Source organism: Podarcis pityusensis, assembly GCF_964106645.2.
Source record: "Podarcis pityusensis genome assembly, chromosome: 8".
NCBI classification, from domain to species: Eukaryota; Metazoa; Chordata; class Lepidosauria; order Squamata; family Lacertidae; genus Podarcis; species Podarcis pityusensis.
This window is the reverse complement of record NC_138033.1, coordinates 436,467-457,125: the sequence shown is the minus strand read 5'-3', so window position 1 is coordinate 457,125 and position 20,659 is coordinate 436,467. Positions and strand designations below refer to the sequence as shown.

Genomic DNA, 20,659 nt, shown 5'->3' with positions numbered 1-20,659 from the left:
GGGTGGGGGGGTTCCTGCTACACCAGGGGGGCGCTAAGAGGAGCGCGGGCGCCGCGGGGCGCAGGAAGTGTCAGCGATTCTCCGAAAAGAGTGTCTTCGAAAAGCTGTTCTCACAAGCTTATCTCTTCCGTTACGCGATTTCCATCAGTTTCAATTGATGGCGAAGGGTCTGCAAGCCGAGCCTTATGAGGAAAGGCTGAGGCAGTTGGGGATGTTTAGCGTGGCAAAGGGGAGAAGTGATAGCCATCTTCAAATATCCCAAGGGCTGGAAGAGGGAGCAAGCTCGTTTTCTCCTGCTCCAGAGGGTAGGACTCGAACCCGTGGCTTCAAGTTACAAGAAAGGAGATTCCGACTCAACATCACTGATGGGACAGCGGTGGCCTCTCCTTCCTTGGAGGTTTTTAAGCAGAGGTTGGGTGGCCAATCTGTCTGGGATGCTTTAGCAGAGATTCCTGCAAGAGAGGGTTGGACTAGATGGCCCTTGGGGTCCCTTCCGACTCTACGGTTCTATGAATTAATTGCTGCTGATTAGCCTTCTACTGTGCTATTATCTCCCTTGGTGGGTCAGGAGAGGGGGGGCTCGGAGGGGTCGCCAACCTGCAGCAAGATCCACTCTACCACTGCAAGGCAGTTAAAGGGGGGGCAAGGACAAGTTGCCTCCAGACCCACAGCTGGGTGGGCTTCCTCCAGGCACCTCCCAGCCCCTCTCAAGGGGAAAATAGGGGGCTGGACCTTGCAGAGTGGCCAGCGAGCCCATAGCCATACTTGGGGAGATTCTCACCCTAAATTTTCCTGCCCAAGAGATCCAGTCCCAGCTATTTACAAAGAGGGCACACTGAATCCAGCCCAAGGCATCCCATGACACCCCCCCACCCCCTGGAGAGGAAGATCCCTCCCTCCTGAGGGAATCCCCCCCCCCCCATTCACTCTAGCAAGGGAGGACAAGGCAGAAAGTCGCGGGAAAGGCTTTATTGACAGGAAACCCTTTCATTTGCACATGATATGGGGCAGCCCCACAGACAGCCCTCACCCCAGCAGAGGGGGCAGCCCCTCCCAACACAAGGAGCTGCCACCGCTCCCCCCTACCAGACTGGGGGCCTTGCTCTCCCCACCCTCAGAGCCCCCCAATCCTGGAAACGGCATAAAAGAGCGATGCACAGAAGGGAGACGATGACGACAGGGACTGCAAGGGGCGCAAAGCAAAGTCCCCCCCCCTTTGAAAAATGTGCCTCATCTGGCAGGGGTCAGCAACAGCCTCACATGCAGCTGGGGGGGCACTTTCCCCACCTGCCAGGTGACTTGTGTGAACAGCAGCAAAAGGCATTGGGGCAGGATGGGGCGGGGGCTGGCGTCCCCCCACTCGTATTGGAGGCTGTGCAAAGGAGTGGTCCAAGCAGGCAGATTACAGGGGGGGGGCTGCAGAACCCACCCCCTCCATGGAGGAAGCTGCTCTGGCTCCGAACTCTCAGGACTTGCCCCACAACCCGGGGTGAACAGAGCGACAGGGAATGTCCTCCTGGACCTCAGGCCTCCTCCGTCTGCTCCTGGGGGGGGCGGGAGGGAAAGAGAGTCAGTCACAAGTGTGGGGGGGAGGACAGGTCCCACCCAAGACACTCCCCAACATGCAGACACACACACCTGGGCGCAGGTGAGCCAGGCAGAGAAGGGACAGGCCAGTGGAGAGGAAGTGACCCATTTTCAAAAAAAGAAACCAGCCCCCCATTTGGTGTTTCTTAACTCTTGCCTTGAAATTCAACACGCATTTTAGTCTCACTGGGAGTTTGGGCTTTGTTTTGATCTGGGGCGGGCCCAAAATAAGCAAGCCCACGTCAAAAGTGAATAATGAAATAATCACGGTACCGAGAGCCTTCTTCAAATATCTGAAAGATTGAAAATGGAGCGAGCTGCTCCAGAAGGGAGAACTCGAACCCGTGGCTTCCAAGGGCAAGGAGGGAATATTCCGAGAGTCAGGGGCATCCGAGAGGAGAAGGGGCTCCCTGGGAAGGCGGTGGGCCCTCCTTCCTTGGAGGTTTTTAAGCAGGGCTCGGACAACCACCGGCCAGGGATTATTTCCCTGCGACTGGGGTTGGGCAAGATGGACTCTGGGCGTCTGCCAAGGCCACAATTCTACGAACCGGGGGCAAAAACTCCAGAAGAATGATCCAGAGCCATTGAAGGCTCTCCATCCCCTGTGGGAGGGGAAGGTCTTTGCGGGGAATTTTCTGAAGAGGAAGCCCTGCCCTCCGCTCTTGCCAAGGCCAAATACTCTTGAAAATCAGGCACAAGGAAGGTGTGGGAGGGAGAGACAATGGCCACTTCCTCTTCCCAGGTAAAAAAGTACTACCATTAATTCTGTTGGGAGCCACCCAGAGCGGCTGGGGAAACCCAGTCAAGTGGGTGGGGTATAAATAATATATAATAATTTATCATTAGCACTATCCTCCTGCAGGCTAATAAAGATGATATGAATGGGCTTGTCTTGCAGTGCCCTGCTTTCCCAGCAGAGGGCAGCATCCCCCTTTCAACGGCACAGCTGAAGAAACACAGAATTGCAGGGCTGGGTGGGACACCGGGGGGTCATCCAGCCCAACCCCCCCAATGCAGGAACTGCAACCGAGGAGAGGGACGTCCCGTCAGGCCCAAGGCAACTGCCTGCCCCTTCCCAAACATGCAGCAGCATCCCTTTGCTCTCTCCCCCCCCAAAAGAAACTCCTACTGGAGGGGGTCTCCCCTCTGCCACAGCCCATGAATCAAGCCAGCTGGCAATTCCTGAGACAGAGAACCTGGGCAGGGGGGGCACCCCAAGGCAGTGGGGGCTGCATGCACAGAAGAGAAGCCCAAAGAGAAGCGTCAGAGAGAAAGAGAAAAGGTTTAATGCGGCAAACGGAAGCAGAGAAACAGACAAGGACTTTCCCCAACCGGCAGCTGTACATAGCCCCTGCCCCCCGAAGAACAGCCTGCAGGATCAGGCCCTTGGCCCAGCAGGCAGCCCTCGCAGTGCCTAATTCCCCATAGAGCCAGAAATCGAGATAGACTGCCCCTGGAGCTGGAGGCTCCATTAGCACATCAGAAGAGCCCGGCTGCCGGATCTGGGCCAGCCTCCTGTTCTCCTAGTGGCCAATCAGATGCCCCAATGGGAAACTTGCAGCCAGGATCCGACCATGAGAGCAACACTCGCCCTTCCGTCCGCTTCCAGCAATGGGTCTTCGGAAGCAGTGCTCAGGGTGGATTTGATTTAAATCAAATCGATTTAAATCTCTAGTCAGTAAGACCCAATTTAAATCATTTTTTTTACAGAAAGACTCATTCTTGCTGGTATAATCTTAATATTTACAACCAGGTTTCACTTTTGGAATAATAAATTTTCAGAGTGGTTTTAACAGTTATATCAAAAATGACTGATTTGGTTCTACTATTAGAAATACCTTGACAGATAATTATGAAATTCTGGTGAGGTTTCGTAAGTTAACTGTTGATATTTGGACAACTTTTCTGCTGTACTTGATTGGAAGGAGAAAAAATAATCATTGCCTTAATAACAATTTAAATTTAAACAATTTATTTAACTGAAACAATAACATCATAGCATGTGTATCCATGTTTGTTAACTGATGTGGTTAAACTTTTTTTAAAAAAAAGAACAACCAACTTAGACTGAGTTTTAGCACCTATGAAAAACTTAAAACAAATCCTTATTTCCTGATGAATCTTTAGACTATAATGTAACTTAAATACAAAACTACCTTTAGAAAGATTTTCCCTCCCAAAGCATTTTATTTTAAAAATCCGATTTAAATTTTTTAAAATCCTATTTATTTATTTATTTTTAAAAGAAATCATTGATTTTTATCCACCCTGGCACTGCTCCTTCTGACTGTGGGGAGCAGAGCATAAGAGCCACAGGGGCCGGCAGTAGCCGCCTCCCCCCACTTCCCATGATGCCAGGCCGCCATGCTTCCATGCCAACACTAAAAGGTTGGCGGAGACCTGGATTTGGCAGGGGGTTGGGCTAGATGACCCCTGGGTATCCCTGCCAACTCTACAATTCTGTGATTCTATGAAGCTGCTCAGAGCCCTTGGGACACACCAAGGCCCCCCCCAAAAAACAGGCTTCTGGCCAGCCCCCCCCCCTTTTCCAAGTGTCAGGCTAGGATCTGGGAAACCAAAGTTCAAATTCCGCGCCCCCCCCCAGCCAGGAAGCTCATGGGGTGTGACTTTGGGCCAGTCGCTGCCTCTGGCCCAACCCACTTCGCAGGGTCGTCGGGGGGGGGATTAAATGGGGGGGGGAGAACCCACCTCCAGCTCCTTGGAGAAAAAGGCAAGGAATAAGTTAATAGAAATAAATGTGATTCCTGAATGTGGTTCCCTATTTGTGTGTCTGAAGAATCTACTCTCCGCCCCCCCCCCCCCCGCTTTGAATAATTGCACAATATTTCCATGGAGGGAAGTGGCCAGGATTCCACCAGGGAAGGGCTGGGGGAATTCCTACAGAGACTCTCCAGCCTCCTTCCGTTCCGTTCCGCCCTTCTTTCCCAGAACTCCAGCCCCCCCTCGCTTTGGACCCCAACTCACTCCCACCAGCTCTGGCCACCCTCTTCGCACTTGTGGGCTCGGGGGCGGGGAATAAATATAATAATATTTATACCCTGCCCATCTGGTTTCCCCAGCCACTCTGGGCTGCTTCCAACAAAATATTAAAATACAATAATTCATCAAACATTAAAAACTTCCCTAAATAGGGCTGCCTTCAGATGTCTTCTAGAGGGAAGGGGAAAACTCTCCTCTTGGGACATTGGGGGGGGGGGTCTTGCCCCAATCCCTGCATTCCTGGCCCAGCAGAAAGGCAGCTGCGCCCATTTCCCAGGCCAGCTGAATGTTGCCACAGAGGAGAAGGAGCAGGAGCAAAATCCTCCTCGTTTGAAGGGGAAATGCTTATAATATTTTATTCTCTTGTTTATTATGCCATTTTAAATGTGCATTTTATATTTGACTTCACTTAGCAATTAAAAAAAAAAAAAAAAGTTTAAGGGTTTTTTTGTTAACTTTGTTTGCGTCAAATATGTATTCTGTCACTGACCTCCTTTGCAATGTTTTATTTTGAAATCTTTAAAGATAATATTTTAGTTTTCTGTTAGTTACGTTGCTTTGACTGTATACCCTATATTTGACTTTCTTTGGAAATGTTTGATTCTGGATTGTTCTTATTGACGTTTCAATATGCTGCAAACCGCTTTGAGATTTTTCTTAAAAACATGAAGCAGTATAGAAATGAAAAAAATAAATAATGCACAACAAAAGCCCATTCAGGAATGCCCCCCCTCCCCGAGCTGCTCAATTTTGCCCATGGGGGGCCTGGCCCAGGGCGGCCCAAAGAGGAGGGTGATGCAGACCACTGAAACAACCCCCCCTGGGGCTGCCCCTTCTTTCCCTCCCCCTCCCCTTTTGGTGAAGATCCCCCGCTCTGGTTCTCCCCTGGTTCTCCTCGCTGGCCCAAGTGGGACTAATTTAGCCAGCCAGCCCTGGGGATCATCTAGTGTTCATTGGATGGATTTCCCCCCGAAACTGATTTTTGATTTTATTGTTATTTACGCTTTATACCACATTTTATGGGGACGTGGGTGGCGCTGTCATCTAAACCACAGAGCCTAGGACTTGCCGATCAGAAGGTCGGCGGTTCGAATCCCCGCGACGGGGTGAGCTGTCATAGCTCTGTCCCTGCTCCTGCCCACCTAGCAGTTCAAAAGCACGTCAAAGTGCAAGTAGATGAATAGGTACCGCTCTGGCGGGAAGGTAAACGGCATTTCCGTGCGCTGCTCTGGTTCGCCAGAAGCGGCTTAGTCCTGCTGGCCACATGACCCGGAAGCTGTACTCCGGCTCCCTCGGCCAATAAAGCGAGAGGAGCGCCGTAATCCCAGAGTTGGCCACGACTGGACCTAATGGTCAGGGGTCCCTTTACCTTTACCATATTTTATGCTGGGTTTTTTGTAGCATAAATTAAGTGTTTTAAATTTGTTGTTAGCTGCCCTGAGCCCGGTTTCCTGAACCGGGAAGTGCAAGGTATAAATTATTATTACCCCACCACCATTCAGGGCAGAGCTGCTTCCCCGCAGGCAGATAGTCTATAGTTTGACCCCTCCGGGTGGGGCTGCAAGACCCTGAAACCCCAGAAAGCCACTGCTGCCAGGAAGTGGGGCAGAGGGGTCAGGCTGGCCATGCAGAGAGGAGGACAGGCGCATGCAAGGGGCGAGAAGAAGGAGCAGCCAGGAGGTGGCGCCGCAGAGCCAGTGCAGGGAGACAGAGAGGTCCTTGCGCCCCGTGCCAGGGCCGCCCCACAGGGAGGGCGCCCGCTAGAGCCCGCTGGGGGGCAGCTTACAGAAACGCACCCGCTGGAAACTGGTGATCTCCACCGCGCCGGACGCAGCCGCCGGGTCCTGCTCCGTGGTAGCGCCTGGGGGGGGGGAGAAGAAAGAGGGCTTCAGTCCCCGAGGGAGAGCCGGGTCTGGCAGAGAGGGGGGCCTGGGGGGGGTCCTCCCTTGCCCCTCACAGCACCTGGCTCTCCAGGCTCCTGGGCAGCCTCCCCTCCTCCGGGGGCCACAACTTCCGGGTCCTCCTCTTCTTTTTCCTCTTTTGCCACAGCTGGGGGGGCCGCTATGGGGCCAGGAGGGGCCGCCCCTTCCGCTTGAGGGGAGCCCTGCTCAGCTGGAGGGTCTGGGGGCTTCGTCCCTGCAGAAAGAGAAGGAAGATGATATAGCTGCACAAGGTGGAGGGGGGGGGAGAGTGGATTTCCCACCCCCCTCAGTTACTTTATGCGCTGGGAGGACCCAAACTGAGTTCTGACCAGAGTGGATAAAAATCAATGATTTAAAAACAAAAACAAAAAAATCTTATTTTTTAAATTTAATTTTGATTTTTTAAAATTTAAATTGGATTTTTAAAATAAAATGCTTCTGGAGGAAAAAAATCTTTCTAAAGATAGTTTTCTATTTAAGTTCCATTTAAGTCCAAAGGCTATTCAATAGGATATAAGGATTTGTTTTAAGTTTTTCATGTGTGCTAAAACTCGGCCAAAGGTTTTGTTTGTTTTGTTAAACCACATCAGTTAACAAACATGGATACATATGCTATAATGGTCTTGCTTTAGTTAAATAAATTGTTTAAATTGTCATTAAGGAAATGATTATCTTTCTCCTTCCAATCAAGTACCGCAGAAAAGTTGTCCAGATATAAACAGTTAACTTATGAAACCTCACAACAATTTCATAATTATCTATCAAGGTATTTCTAATAGTAGAACCAAATCAGTCATTTTTGATATAACTGTAAAAACGACTCTGAGAATTTATTATTCCAAAAATGAAACCTTCCTCTGGTTGTAAATGTTAAAATCATACCAGCAAGAATGAGTCTTTCTATAAAAAAATTGATTTAAATTGAGTCTTACTGACTAGTGATTCAAATTGTGATTTAAATGGTTGAAATCAAATCCACCCTGGTTCTGACCCATGGTAACAGCAACCCGCGGGACCCAGGACCCCTGAGCCGGACCCCCACGCCACCCCGCTTGGCTCCTCACCTGCCGTGGGGGGCGGCCCCTCCCCAGGGGCGGCCAGGGGGTTCTGGGGGGGGTTTGCCCGGGGCGAGCTGAGCTCCATCTCCTCTCCCCAGTCGGAGACGGGGCAGTAGCCCTCGGCCGGCGAGAAGGGGGTGAGCGGCTTCCCCTCTGCGCTGGGGGTCTCTGCCTGGGGGGCAGGCATGGTCAGAGAGAGCTGCCCGTTTCGCCCCGGGGGCCGGGGGGCCAAGCCAGGCCCTTCCTCCTCCTCCGGCTGGCTGCCGCTGCCTTCGGCTTCCTCCTCCTCTCCCTCGCTGACGTCCTCCCACTGGTCTTCCTCCTCCTCCTCTTCCTCCTTCTCCCCGGGGCTGGGGGAGGAAGGGGCCCCCGCCTGCGGAAGAAGAAGGACAAAGCGGGGGTCAGCGGGTGAAGGCCGGACGCTTCAAAGAACCATACAAGAGAGGTGAAAAAGGGCACAGAAGGCAGGACCCAAACCCATGGCTTCAAATTTGTAAAGCACGGATTTGTAGAGCTGGAACGGGACCCCCAGAGGTCATCTATTCCAACCCCCTACAATGCAGGAAGCTTCACTAAAACATTCATGGCAGATTCTGACTCAACGTTAGAAAGAACTTTCTGAGGATAACAGCTGATGGCGGTGGAGGGGAAACCCAGCCAGATGGGCAGGTACAAATAGTTTATTATTATTATTATTATTATTATTATTATTATTATTATTATTATATTACTATTGGACTCTTTCCTTCCTTGGAGGCTTTTAAGTGGAGGTTGGATGGCCATCAGCCACGGATGCTTCAGCTGAGATTCCTGCCTTGCAGGGGATGGACTAGATGGCACCTTGGGGTCCCTCCCAGACCCTACAGCCCTGTCATTCCCTGGTCCTGTGCTGCTTAGCGGCTGTGACTACGACCGAGAGATGTTGTTCTCGCTTTAGAACAGTAGTTCTCCAAGTACGCGGCAGGAAGAGTCGAGGGCAAGCAAAGAAACATTTAGGCATTTCAGTGCAGTGTAGTCTACAGACCTACCTCGGAAGTCAAACAGAATCCGTTCCGGAAGTCCATTTGACTTCCAAAACGCTCAGAAACCAAAGCGCGGCTTCTGATTGACTGCATGAAGCTCCTGCAGCCAATCAGAAGGCCAGTCACATGTTCGGCTTCCAAAAAGAGTTTGCAAACCGGAAGAGTCACTTCTGGGTTTTTGCGGCGCTCAGGAGCCAAAACGTTCGGGAACTAAGCTGTTTGGAAACCAAGGTATGACTATATACTATAAAAACAATTTTTTGTATTTGCAAGACATGGATAGCCATTTTTTCAAAATGCATCATGTGATATTATTATTATTATTATTATTATTATTATTAATTTGAGGACAATTCTAGTTGTCTTTCCTGATGTATTTCTGATTAAAAGGTTGGTGTGGCACAATCGTGGAACGTTCAGCGCCAACCTTGTGGATATGAGCACTGCACGTGTATTGCGGGGGGTCAGACTGTTAGTATTCCTGCTCCATGATTGCAGTCATGGGATTGTTGTCGATCACATGACGGTGTATGTTTTGACTCCACAGAGTAGGAAGTGACGGAGACAGGATGTTTGTGTTCCTGTGTTCCGTGAAGTGGGACTATTGTCCTTTGTCCTCTCTCTTTGTTGTCTGATGCTAGAGAGAGAGGGAGCCGTGTTGCAGTGCTCCGTGGGTGTTTATATGTAAATAAAGTCGATTAGCCAAAATGCTGAGAGTCTGTCATGCATGCTGCGCAAACTCTGCAGATCCCTAAGTGTGCCGGTGTCGATTGGCATCGGTCGCTGTGATGAAGAAAGCTTGTGAAGCTCCTGAACGATCAACCAGGAGGGAGAGAAAATGCCAGTCGGGCATGTGTCTCTGCCAGGGTCCTACTCGAGTGTAGGCTGAGCTCCTGACACAGACTAGATGGCACTTGGAACCCCAAAACTAAAATTCTATGGTTCTTCAGCTGTGATTCTTGCCTGGGGGGGGGGGGCTGGACTAGATGACACCCTGGGTGCCCCTCCAAACTCTTAAGATTCCTTCGGATTCTTATTCTGAAAGGGGGGCCCAGAGAAAAGAGTTTGAGACCCACTCTTTAGGGGAAGCCGGCGGAAGACCAAGACCCCACCCCAAAAAAATCCCTCCCCTCCCGTCTGACCTGCTGGGCGGCAGCCCTGCCTGCCTCCTCCTCCTCTGGGGCTCGATCCGCTGCCGGCGCCGCTGGCTGCTCCTCCTGCTCCTCCCAGCGATCGTCATGCATGCTGGCAGGAGAGAGACCCGGAATTAAGACCCCGATAGCTGAACCAGGAGGGAAGTGCCACCCCCACCCCCAGGGGGAGAATCAGGGGGTTGGGGGTCTGCCCCACTGATCTCCACAGAGGCCAGGCTCACCTGTAGGGCTTGGGGGGTCCCGCTCCCCCTCCTCCTCGCCTGCCTCCTCCTCCGCGGCCGCGGCCCTTCCTGCGTCGCTCCGGCTGCGGCTCAGCCAGGAACTGCCCAAAAGTGGGGGGCTTGGGGGGCCGCCTGGGCTCATCTGTGGGGAAGAGGAAGGAAGGAAGGAATCAGGCGGGCAGGAGGGCAGAGAGCAGCCAAAGAGGGCTGCCTCTGAAAAGCTGGTTACTTTTTTCTCCTGCCAGCAAATGGTTAAAGAATGGCAGCCTCTGATTGGCTGTGGTTCCAGGAGGGTGGGCTTAAAAGGAGAGGCTTTGGAGGGAGAGAGTCAGTTGAGTGGAGGTGGGTGAAGAGTCAGGCTGAAATATAAAGTGTAAAGGTAAAGGGAGCCCTGACCATTAGGTCCAGTCACGGACGACTCTGGGGTTGCGGTGCTCATCTCGCTTTACTGGCCGAGGGAGCCGGCGTACAGCTTCCAGGTCATGTGGCCAGCAGGACTAAGCCGCTTCTGGCGAACCAGAGCAGCGCACGGAAACGCCGTTTCCCTTCCCGCCAGAGCGGTACCTATTTATCTACTTGCACTTTTGACATGCTTTTGAACTGCTAGGTTGGCAGGATATATATAAAGTGTTGTCAGGGGTTCAGGGACAGAGGCACAGGGTAGGCAGGAGATGGAGAGCGATGGGGATGAATCCCAGGACAGCGAGGAAGAGGATGACAATGACTCTAGAGATTCCATGAGTCTTTCCAGGGCATCAGAGGATTCCCAGAAGGGGGCGCCGGTGGTCAAGGCCAGGGGAGCCCCAGGGGGGACGTGTCAGGAGCAGGGGGCCAGCGGGGGATCCCAAAGTGGCAGCTGGGCGTCAGGACCAGCCTCCCCGCCAGAGTGCAGCGAAGGGGGTGGAGGTTCCAGTGTATCAGGGGAGGCGGCTCCGGCAGTAGAGAAAGGAGGGAGGTCGGAGCAAGCCACCCTCCCGGAAGGGGAGGGGAGTAGTGAAGGGAGTAGCGTAGCTGTCAAAAGGAAAGTTAGAGGTTGGGGGCGCGCGCCAAGTTCAAATGTAGAGGCGCGCGGAAGTACAGGGAGCCCGGAGGAGGGGCCAGGTCCCAAAGCCCGCAGGAGGGGGCAAGAGCAGTCTGATTCCGCGTCGGAGGAATCCAGGAGGGGCGAAACCCCAGCGGGCAGAAAGACCCTGCGGAAAAGGAAAGAGAGAAAGAGGTGGAGCAGCGCAAGCCTCTTAAACTGGTGCAGGGGAGGGACGGATTCAGAAGGGACTTCAGCGGTCTAAGCCTAGCAGACGTAGGGCTGCGCGCCTCGGATGTGAAGCAAACAATGAACTGCAATAAACACTTTTGTATATAAGAAAAGAAAGGCGTTGGTCTTTTGTGAGCTGAGACTTGAGGCAGCCCTGACAAGTGTGATTTACCATAAATCAGGGGTCGGCAAGGCTTACTGAGCACAGGCCAGATCACTCCTGCGGAGATTCTCAATGGGCCAGACCAGGGCAGCACCAGAAATCACTTCTGCGCATGCCCAGACGCTGTAAATTGTGCACAGAAGCGGTTTCCGGCACAGCAAACATGAGCAGACGCGATTTCCGGCATCTGGGCTTGTGCAGAAGTGATTTCCGGAGCCGCGGAAGGGAGTCCCCGTGCCCTGCTGCACCAGTTTAGCGCAGCGCACAGGGACTTGCCAAGCAGGCAGCTTGGTTTGGGGACAGTTCATGGGCCGGCTAAGCGACCCTCATGGGCCTAAGGTTGCTGACCTCTGCCATAAATAAAGAGGTCTTAAAAGGATTAAGGGACACGGGAGAGGAAGTTTCCCTCATACACTCCAAGGTGGTACAAAAAGAGACAGCCTAACGGTCCAAGCTTCCAAATGCCAGTTTTCAAAATGAGGCAAGTCAAATTTTTGGGTCCCATCCCAAGGGGTGGAAATATACAACCTGATTGGAGCAAGGTAAAGGTCCTTCAAGAGGGGCCTAGACCCTCCACAGAAAGAGAAAGAAGAGCTTTTCTGGGGGGAGTGGGATATTGTCCTCCATTTATTCCTCCTTTTAGCCCCCATGCTGCTCCTTGACATGACTGGGTGAAGAAAGACCAGCCAGACCTCCCATGAGCTAAAAGGAAGGCAAGAAAAGGAAGGGGAAGGAGACACCTGTCCTGAAGCAGCGCAGACTGTCCAGCGGGTCCTTGAGGAGGCAGAGGGGAAAAGGGGTCCCAGGGAGGAGCTCTGCGAAGGGGCCAGCCACTATAAATCAGGCTTAATTTAGGTACATTTTTCCTACTGAGTTCCTATTGCCACTGTATAACGTATTTTTCGCTCCATAAGACGCACCTAGTTTTTAGAGGAGGAAAACAAGAAAAAAAAAAATTCTGAACGAAACAGTGGATGTATGATTTTTGTGGTTCATGCTGTGGCCACAGACATGTGAGTTTGGGGTAGCCCAATGCAAAAATCCTGAGGATCCATGTGGATCTGTGCTTTGTAACCACATTTTTGCACCATTGCGGCCCCCAAAACAGTGGGTGAGTGGGGTTTTTTGGTGCAGGCTGTAGCCGTGGACATGCTGTGTGATCTGATGGTGAATTTGGGGTGACCCAATGCAAAAATCCTGAGGATCCATGGGATTTTACCTCCCCCCTCCAGGCAGCCTCCTTTCTAGCTAGCGTCCCTTATCTCTCTCCCGATCCCACCGATCAGCTGCTTCCTTTCCCTCTTGTTTGCCTTAGTGTCTTTTCCTCAGTTGGAGCAGCTTTTTGCTCCTCCTTTTCTTCAAATTTCTCTCCTCATTGCTTTAGTCTTCCTGTCTCCTCTCCTTGCAAGTTTGCTGTCTTTACCTGCCCCCTCCCAGGCAGACTCCTTTATTTCTCCTCCTGATCACTTGCTGAACAGCAGCTTTGTTTCAACACCCCCTTCCCTCTTTCAAGAAAAAGAACATGATCAGCTTTTCGCCCCTGGGCAATTTGGCTCCAGGGACCACACATTCGCTCCATAAGACACACAGACATTTCCCCTTAGTTTTTAGGAAGAAAAAAGTGTGTCTTATGGAGCAAAACATACGCTGTTTCCTGCTTGAGGCACAACTAATCACGGGGGGGGGGGAGCGGCGCCACAGGAAATGAGCTGCTTGGCGGGTGCGCAACTCCCCCAACACTGTTGCATCCGTCGCATGCTCCCACCTGCAGTGGCGTGGGGGGAGCGGCTCAGGTGGGGAGAGGAGCGGAGGGTCCGCCCCCTCTTCCGCGGGCACCTGCGGCTGGGAGACACGGGCTGAGCCGCGCCCCTCTTGCCCCGCGCCCCAGGGGCGCGCCAGCCCTTTGCTTGCGGGACAGCTCCTGCGGAACAACCACCGCCCTGGCTGGGACCCCGGGGCCGGGGGAGGCGCTCTGCCCATGCTCAGAGGCGCTTTGTGGGTCCCGCCGCCCTCCCCTCGCCCAGCAGCAGGCGCCCCGCCCCCTCGAGCCCCCTCCCCAGGCACTCACCTCGCGTGGCCCCGGAGCGCAACCCCCAAGAATGGAACTGCTGGGGGGAGGGCGAGCACCATGCCAAGCGAGAGGGGTCTGGGTGCCCACTCTGGCGCACGTGCCGTGGGTTCACCACCACTGCCACAGACTATTACTGAAAGCACCTCAGGAGTGGGATTTGTTAAACGGGTGGGGGGGGTAACTGAAGGAAGGTTTTCCCCGTAGTGATGTATGGAAGTGAGAGCTGGACCATAAAGAAGGCTGATCGCCGAAGAATTGATGCTTTTGAATTCTGGTGCTGGAGGAGACTCTTGAGAGTCCCATGGCCTGCAAGAAGATCCAACCTCTCCATTCTGAAGGAAATCAGCCCTGAGTGCTCACTGGAAGGACAGATCCTGAAGCTGAGGCTCCAAGACTTTGGCCTCCTCATGAGAAGACTCCCTGGAATAGACCCTGATGTTGGGAAAGATGGAGGGCACAAGGAGAAGGGGACGACAGAGGACGAGATGGTGGGACAGTGTTCTTGAAGCGACCAGCATGAGTCTGACTAAACTGCGGGAGGCAGTGGAAGACAGGAGTGCCTGGCGTGCTCTGGTCCAGGGGGTCACGAAGAGGCGCACACGACTAAACGACTAAACATACTGAAGGAACGTGCCGCCTGAGAAAGGAACCAAACTAGAAAGCGAAAACCTCTGAAAACGACTTGAAGTGAACTAGCGTATTATTAGATATTGAAGTGAGCGTGGGCAGGTCGGCGTGAGCGGTGACTGAGGCGCCTGAGCTCGTCGCAGGGGTCTGTGCCCAGGAGCCTACCCAGAGGGTCTCCCCAAAGCCCCTTCAAAATTCCTCCTTACCATGCCTGCTGCCGCTTGGACCGCTGGGCTTGGCACCCTCTTTAAACCTGGGAAAGAGAAAGGAGGACAGTGAGGAAGATCAGCCAGGGGTTGGAATGGATGACCCTTGGGGTCCCAATTCTACAATTTTGTGATTCTAGGAGGCTGCTCAGAGCCCTTGGAAGGCACAAAACCCCTCCAAAAAGGGGCTTCTGCCCAGCCCGCCCCCCCACTTCCAAGTGGAGATGCCCAGGAATCCCCTTTGCCTTCTGCAATGTTTCATGATTTTATTGCTTTGTAAACTGCTTTGAAGTTTTGTTTCTGAAATATAATTTTATGAAACAGGTAAATAAAGCCCCCCTCCCCCTGCATTCCCTATTCTGCAAGTGAGTGGGGCCCAGGGTCCCCCAGTCCCGTCCCCCCACTGAAAGCATGAGTCCGATCTGCCCCCCCGCCAGACCAGGATTCCCCCCCCCGGAAAGCCCCAAGGCTCCCGCACCCCCCTGACTTACGCAGCCTCCATCTTCTGGGCGTCCCACTCGCGGCGCCACTCCCCCGTGGGCTGGCGGTGCCTGGCTAGGCGCTCCTGGTCAATCTGCTCCCGCTCCTGCTTCCACCGGACGTACTCTGCGCGCTCCCGGCCCGTCATGGAGAGCGTCATGTCCAAGGGGGACGCAACCGGAACCCCCCGGCGCCGGGCGCCACCGCGACCCTGCCAGGGAGAGCCAGTTCTCAAGCAGAGGTCGGACCCCTGCGCTGCCCGGGGGTGGGCTGGATGACCCCTGGGGGGCCCCCTCTAAAGATCTATGATTCTAGATGGAGGGAGGGAGGTCAGGTGCCAAGGGCAAAGAGGAGCAGACAGGTGGAGGGAACCCCTTGCTGCAAGGATGCGGCCCCCAAAACCAGGAGAGCTGCAAAGGGGGGGTCTGGGGTACCGAGGCCAATGAAGGGAGGGGCCCCACAGAGGGCCAGGGGGCCACACGACACACCCACATCCCTGGGGCTGAAACACTTCCTCTCCACCTGCTGGCAGTTCCTTCCCTTCTGGGATGATGTTCCGTATAGTGGAACCTCGGTTCTCAAAATTAATCCGTTCCAGGAGTCCGTTCGACTCCCAAAACCATTTGAAAACCAAGGCACGGCTTCTGATTGGCTGCAGGAGCTTCCTGCACTCATGCAGAAGCCGCGCCGGACATTCAACCTCCGAAAAACGTTCAAAAACCGGAACACTTACCGTATTTTTCTGTGTATAACACACCTCCATGTATAAGACGCCCCCTATTTTGGGGGACTCCAAATTAAGAAAATGGTGGGAGATTGTATCTGTGTATAAGATGACCCACAATTTTGAATTTATTTTTACAATAAAAATAACCTAAGTCTTATACTCAGAAAAGTATGGTACATAAAGGTGTTCGGCATTCAGGAGCCAAAGCATACAAGTACCAAAGCATTTGAGAACCAAGTTACAACTGTACATAGTATAGTTAGCGTTAAGACTTACTACGTATAAGTTATGGTAAGTTTAAGTTACCGTATTTTTTGCACCATAACACTCACTTTTTTCCTCCTAGAAAGTAAGGGGAAATGTCTGTGCGTGTTATGGAGGGAATGCCTACGGGTGGCATGCCTACGGATTTTCCTCCTCTAAAAACTACGTCCGTGTTATGCTCAGGTGCGTGTTATAGAGCAAAAAATACAGTAAGTCTGTTGCAATTGAACAGGGCCAATCCTGAATGTACAGGATTTGTGCCCATTCTGCAAAGCTCTGCTGGATGAAACGCAATGGCCTCTGGTATATTTTGGGGGAATCCTGCAACATGTTTAAGTTGTTACTCTGCCAACTCCACCGGAATCTAGCCTGGATCAAGGGCAGAATTCGGCCACGTACCGGGGGCGACCACTGCTTGCCCTGCTCCATGCCCGTCTTGACCTTCTCGAAGTCGGCGCCCCCCCAGTTGCGGACGTGGCGCCGGCTGCCCTCCCGCCGGTCGGTCTCAGCAAAGGCGCCGCTACGCCGTGGGTCGTCCAGGAAGTTCCGGATGGGATTCTTCTCCTGGGCCCCGTCCTGCTGGGAGGAGAGAGGGGGGAGACCCCCGGTCCAGGCCAGGCCAGAGACTCTTGCCCTATACAGACACCCCCTCTCGGCAGCACAAGCCCCCTCCCCACCCCACCCCCGACTCACCCGCTGGCTGCGCTCATACTCCGCAATCTTCTCCATCTCCTCGTTCATCTTCTCAATGTTTTGCCGGCGACGCTCTTCCCACTCCTGCCCAGAAAGAGGGGCTCAGAGAGGGAGTCCGGTCTCCCCACATCCCACCCCCTCCCTAGGCCCGAGACCCCTCACCTTGGACCTCCGGTCAGGCCCGGCGTCGCCAGCGGGGCCCCCTCGGCCCCTCGCCCTCTGTCCGCGGGCCCCTCGCCCGCCTCCCCGCCTGCTGGCCCCTGGGCCCTCCGGGCCGGCCCCTTCCCATCGAGGCTGCTCCGGGGGTCCCTCAGCTCGGGGGGAGCGGGGGCCTGGGTAGGGGGCGCCTCGGACGGAGCCCCGGGGGGCGGCTGGGCCCGGGCGGAAGGGCTTCCTGTCGCTGCTGACCAGGCGCTTCTCCTGCGGGGAGACGGAAGTGGGAAAAGGGTGAGGGAGGAGCCCCAGTTGCCCCCTTCCCCCGCCACGCCCCCCACCCTTCTGCCTCTCCCCCGCACAGCACCCACCTCTGGGGACAGCAAGACCTGCACCGTCAGGGTGGGGGCGTCCAGCTCCCCCCGCCGGCGTTCCGGGCCCTCCCCCTCCGCAGAGCGGGGGTGGCGATGATGGACCCCCGTCACGGCAATGCCCTCCTGTTCAGCCTTCTTGCGGTCTTCTTCTATCTCCTGGGGGGGGAGGAGAGAAAAGTGCGTCAGGTGGGGAGGCAGGCAGCCCACCCCCAAGAAATCACAGGCCTCTCAGGGGACCCCCCCCCCAGATGCACCTTTGGAGCAATTAATTCCAACGGCAGAGAAGGAGAGTCTATGGGGAAGGGGCTGCCTTGGAAGGCAGTCGCCTCTCCTTCCTGCCAGGGGGTCTTGAACTGTGTTCCCTGCACTGCAGGGGGTTGGGCTAGATGACCCCTGGATCCCTCCATGATCTTGGAAGGTGGTGGACGCCCCTTCTCCGGAAGCCTTGGAGCAGAGGGGCCCTGGCCCCCGTCCCCAGGGATTCTTGAGGTGTGACTGCTGTGCAATGTGAGAGATATTATTTTCTTGGGCTCCATGATCACTGCAGATGGGGACAGCAGCCACGAAATTAAAAGACGCCTGCTTCTTGGGAGAAAAGCAATGACAAACCTAGACAGCATCTTAAAAAGCAGAGACATCACCTTGCCAACAAAGGTCCGTATAGTTCAAGCCATGGTTTTCCGAGTACAGTGGCACCTCGGGTTATAATTCGTTCCGGAGGTCCATTCTTAACCCGAAATTGTTCTTAATCTGAAACACCACTTTAGCTAATGGGGCCTCCTGCCGCCGCCACGCGTTTTCTGTTCTCATCCTGAAGCAAAGTTCTTAACCCGAGGTAATATTTCTGGGTTAGTGGAGTCTGTAACCTGAAGCGTCTGTAACCCGAGGTACCACTGTAGTGATGTATGGAAGTGAGAGCTGGACCATCAAGAAGGCTGATCGCCAAAGAATGGATGCTTTTGAATTCTGGTGCTGGAGGAGACTCTTCAGAGTCCCATGGACTGCAAGAAGACCAAACCTCTCCATTCTGAAGGAAATCAGCCCTGAGTGCTCACTGGAAGGACAGATCCTGAAGCTGAGGCTCCAAGACTTTGGCCACCTCATGAGAAGAGAAGACTCCCCGGAAAAGACCCTGATGTTGGGAACGATGGAGAGCACAAGGAGAAGGGGACGACAGAGGACGAGATGGTGGGACAGTGTTCTCAAAGCTGCCAGCATGAGGGAGGCAGTGGAAGACAGGAGGGCCTGGCGTGCTCTGGTCCAGGGGGTCACAAAGAGGCGGACACAACTAAACAACAGCAGCAGCTGTGCCATGGCAGGGGGTTCGGCTAGAGGACCCCTGGGTGCCCCTTCCAGCTCTGCCTTGCCTGGCTGCCCCGGCAAGGTCACGCGAAGCAAAGGCGCCCGGCCTCGCTAAGCCGCTTAGCCGGACGACGCCTCTTCCTCCCCCCGGATTAGCCGCCCGAGGGACTCCCCCGTCCGCCCCGCGCGGCCCCTTAATCCGGATCCCGCGGCCGCGTCTCACCTGGTAGCGCTTGATGAGCGCCTGGTTCTTGCGCCGCAGGGCCTCGATCCGCTTGTCCAGCTCGGCGTCTTTCTCCTCCTTCGACTTCAGGTCCAAGGAAGCGGACTGGGGGGGGGGGAGAGAAAGAGAGGTCAGGGGGCGCCTCCTGCTGCTGCTGCGCCCCCAGACCCGGAGCGGGCGCCCCGTCGGGCAGGACCAGGCGACGCGGAGGCGCCCCCGGCCCGGGACAGGCGCCGGTCCGGCCCGCAGGAGCCTCGGCGGCGAAGGCGCCTCTCCCCCCCCCTCCGCCGCCCTTCCTCCCCTTACCATCGCGCCCGAAGGGGCGTCCGGAGACGCCGCGTCCGGAGAAGGGACCCAGGCGTCCGGGGAACCCAGGCGTCCGGGAGCTGCCTCCCTCGCCGCCCTCCCCCACCGGGCGACGCGGAAACTCGGCCGCTCCGCCCTCCCCGCCCCCACGTGGGTCCCTCTTCCGCTTCCTTCCCACGGGCGGGGGGAGGGGCTGGTCACGTGGCTCCCGCCCCACCCCCATTCCCGGGACAGGCGGCTGCGCAGAAGGGCGCGGAGGCTGCGCTGCGCATCTTCCTGCGCGCGATCCTCCGCGTCCCTTGCGCCCAGGCTCGGAGCGGCTGGTGGGGTGCGGAGAGGGGAGCCCCGCGGCGAGGTTGGCGGGCGGCAGGCGCTGGCGCCTGGCGAGGAGCTTCTCCCTCGGAGCCGCGATCCGGGGACCGGGGCGGATCGGGCGCAGAACAATGGCCCGGGGCAGCCTCGGTGGCCTCGCAACCTTAGATTTGGAGAGTCGGAGTGGGAGCCCGAGGGTCATCCATCCCAACCCCCTGCAAGGCAGGCACCTCAGATGGAGCGCATCCGAAACCTCCGCGGATGGAGAGTCCGAGGGAGTCAGCGGGGGGAGGAGAGCAGCAGGGCTCCTCCACTGCACCAGTTTCACACCAGAACTGGGCAAACTGGCCATTGTGGGGACAGCCCTTTCGCAATTTCTGCCAGAGTTTTTGCTTTGATTCATTGTAATTGTTCGTGTATTTATTACATTTAAATACCGCCCGTCATCCGAAGGTCACAGGGTGGCTGTCAACATAATAACATAATACTGTAACAAGAAACAATGAACCGCCCCCTCCCCAGTCACATTTAAGAGGCCCTAGATGGTTTAATCCAGTGGTGGCCAAACTCGGCCCTCCAGCTGCTTTGGGACTACAACTCCCATCATCCCCAGCTAACAGGACCAGTGGTCAGGGATAATGGGAACTGTAGTCCCAAAAAGCTGGAGGGCCGAGTTTGGCCACCACTGGTTTTCCTCTTCCCTCCCAGTCCCTTTTTCCTTGTATGCTGTTGTTTCTTTGTGTGGTTGCGCTTTAGATTGTAAGCCCACAATGCAGGGACCTTCTTGTTTTGGCTGCATTTTTAACTGCCCTGGAAGCTTTTTCGGCTGAAAAGGAGCAGGGGACAAATGCTCTCAATAATAAGCATGAGAATAACTTAATTCATCCGAAGTTTGGGGAGGGAGCATGGGGACAAATAAAGGAGCCAGTGGCTCTCAGAGAAGAATCCCAGGACAAAGAAACATTGAAAGATTGCAGTGCTGTACAGTCCAGCATCAAAATATTCTCCTTTATTTGCAAAATATGGCCGGATGTCTTTTCGAAAGGGGAACAAAAGCACCAAGTGAGACTGAGGACAACCTAAGTTGTGATCCAGATTCAAACACAGCGCTGGGGAAGATCCCTTTATCCTTATATTTGGGGGATGAATCACGTTCTTGGGTAGCTGAAATGTTCTATAATTTCTGGATGTCCCAGGGATAGTGTCATAAAGCAGTTGTTCCTTTTCGTTTTCTTATCAATAAAAAAGTTGCTGTGACACAAACAAATTTTTATTCTGAAAGCGTGGCCCAGAGAAGAACCATAAGGTCCTAAACCCCAAATTATATATATATATTATATATATATTAGAACCACAATGTCCTAAACCCCCCAAAAAGTATTTTAAAAATTCCTCTTCAACCAGGCCTTGGGCTGATTAATATTCCCCAGCCTTTTAAATGTGTTTGTGGGAAGGGGGGGGTGTTGTTGTTTTGTTTTTTCATTTTAACTGTTTATTTGGGTTTGTACCTTGTATTTTACCCTGTCAATCGCCCCAAGATCT

The 20,659-nt window shown here is 54.2% G+C and overlaps 1 protein-coding gene and 1 long non-coding RNA gene across 3 annotated transcripts in view; both read right to left on the bottom strand.

Annotated features, from left to right (window-relative positions):
* Positions 1 to 20,659, bottom strand: part of LOC308484584 — a 116,061-nt gene that overhangs the window by 691 nt on the left and 94,711 nt on the right. The gene's annotated exons all lie outside the window — the stretch shown is intronic.
* Positions 955 to 18,986, bottom strand: CCDC9 (coiled-coil domain containing 9). 2 transcript variants are annotated; one of them, XM_081018869.1, is made up of 14 exons: positions 18,806 to 18,986; positions 18,500 to 18,604; positions 16,972 to 17,130; positions 16,610 to 16,867; positions 16,448 to 16,531; positions 16,154 to 16,333; positions 14,775 to 14,974; positions 14,284 to 14,330; positions 9,965 to 10,106; positions 9,732 to 9,834; positions 7,574 to 7,940; positions 6,550 to 6,723; positions 6,384 to 6,448; positions 955 to 1,544 (listed from the first exon to the last, which is right to left on the bottom strand). In XM_081018869.1, the coding sequence occupies exons 1-14, from the start codon at positions 18,806 to 18,808 to the stop codon at positions 1,524 to 1,526; spliced, it is 1,908 nt and encodes a 635-aa protein (XP_080874995.1). In that variant the 5' UTR covers positions 18,809 to 18,986; the 3' UTR covers positions 955 to 1,523. The 2 variants fall into 2 exon arrangements, with proteins under 2 accessions (XP_080874995.1, XP_080874996.1); XM_081018870.1 differs by having other exon boundaries at positions 16,154 to 16,330.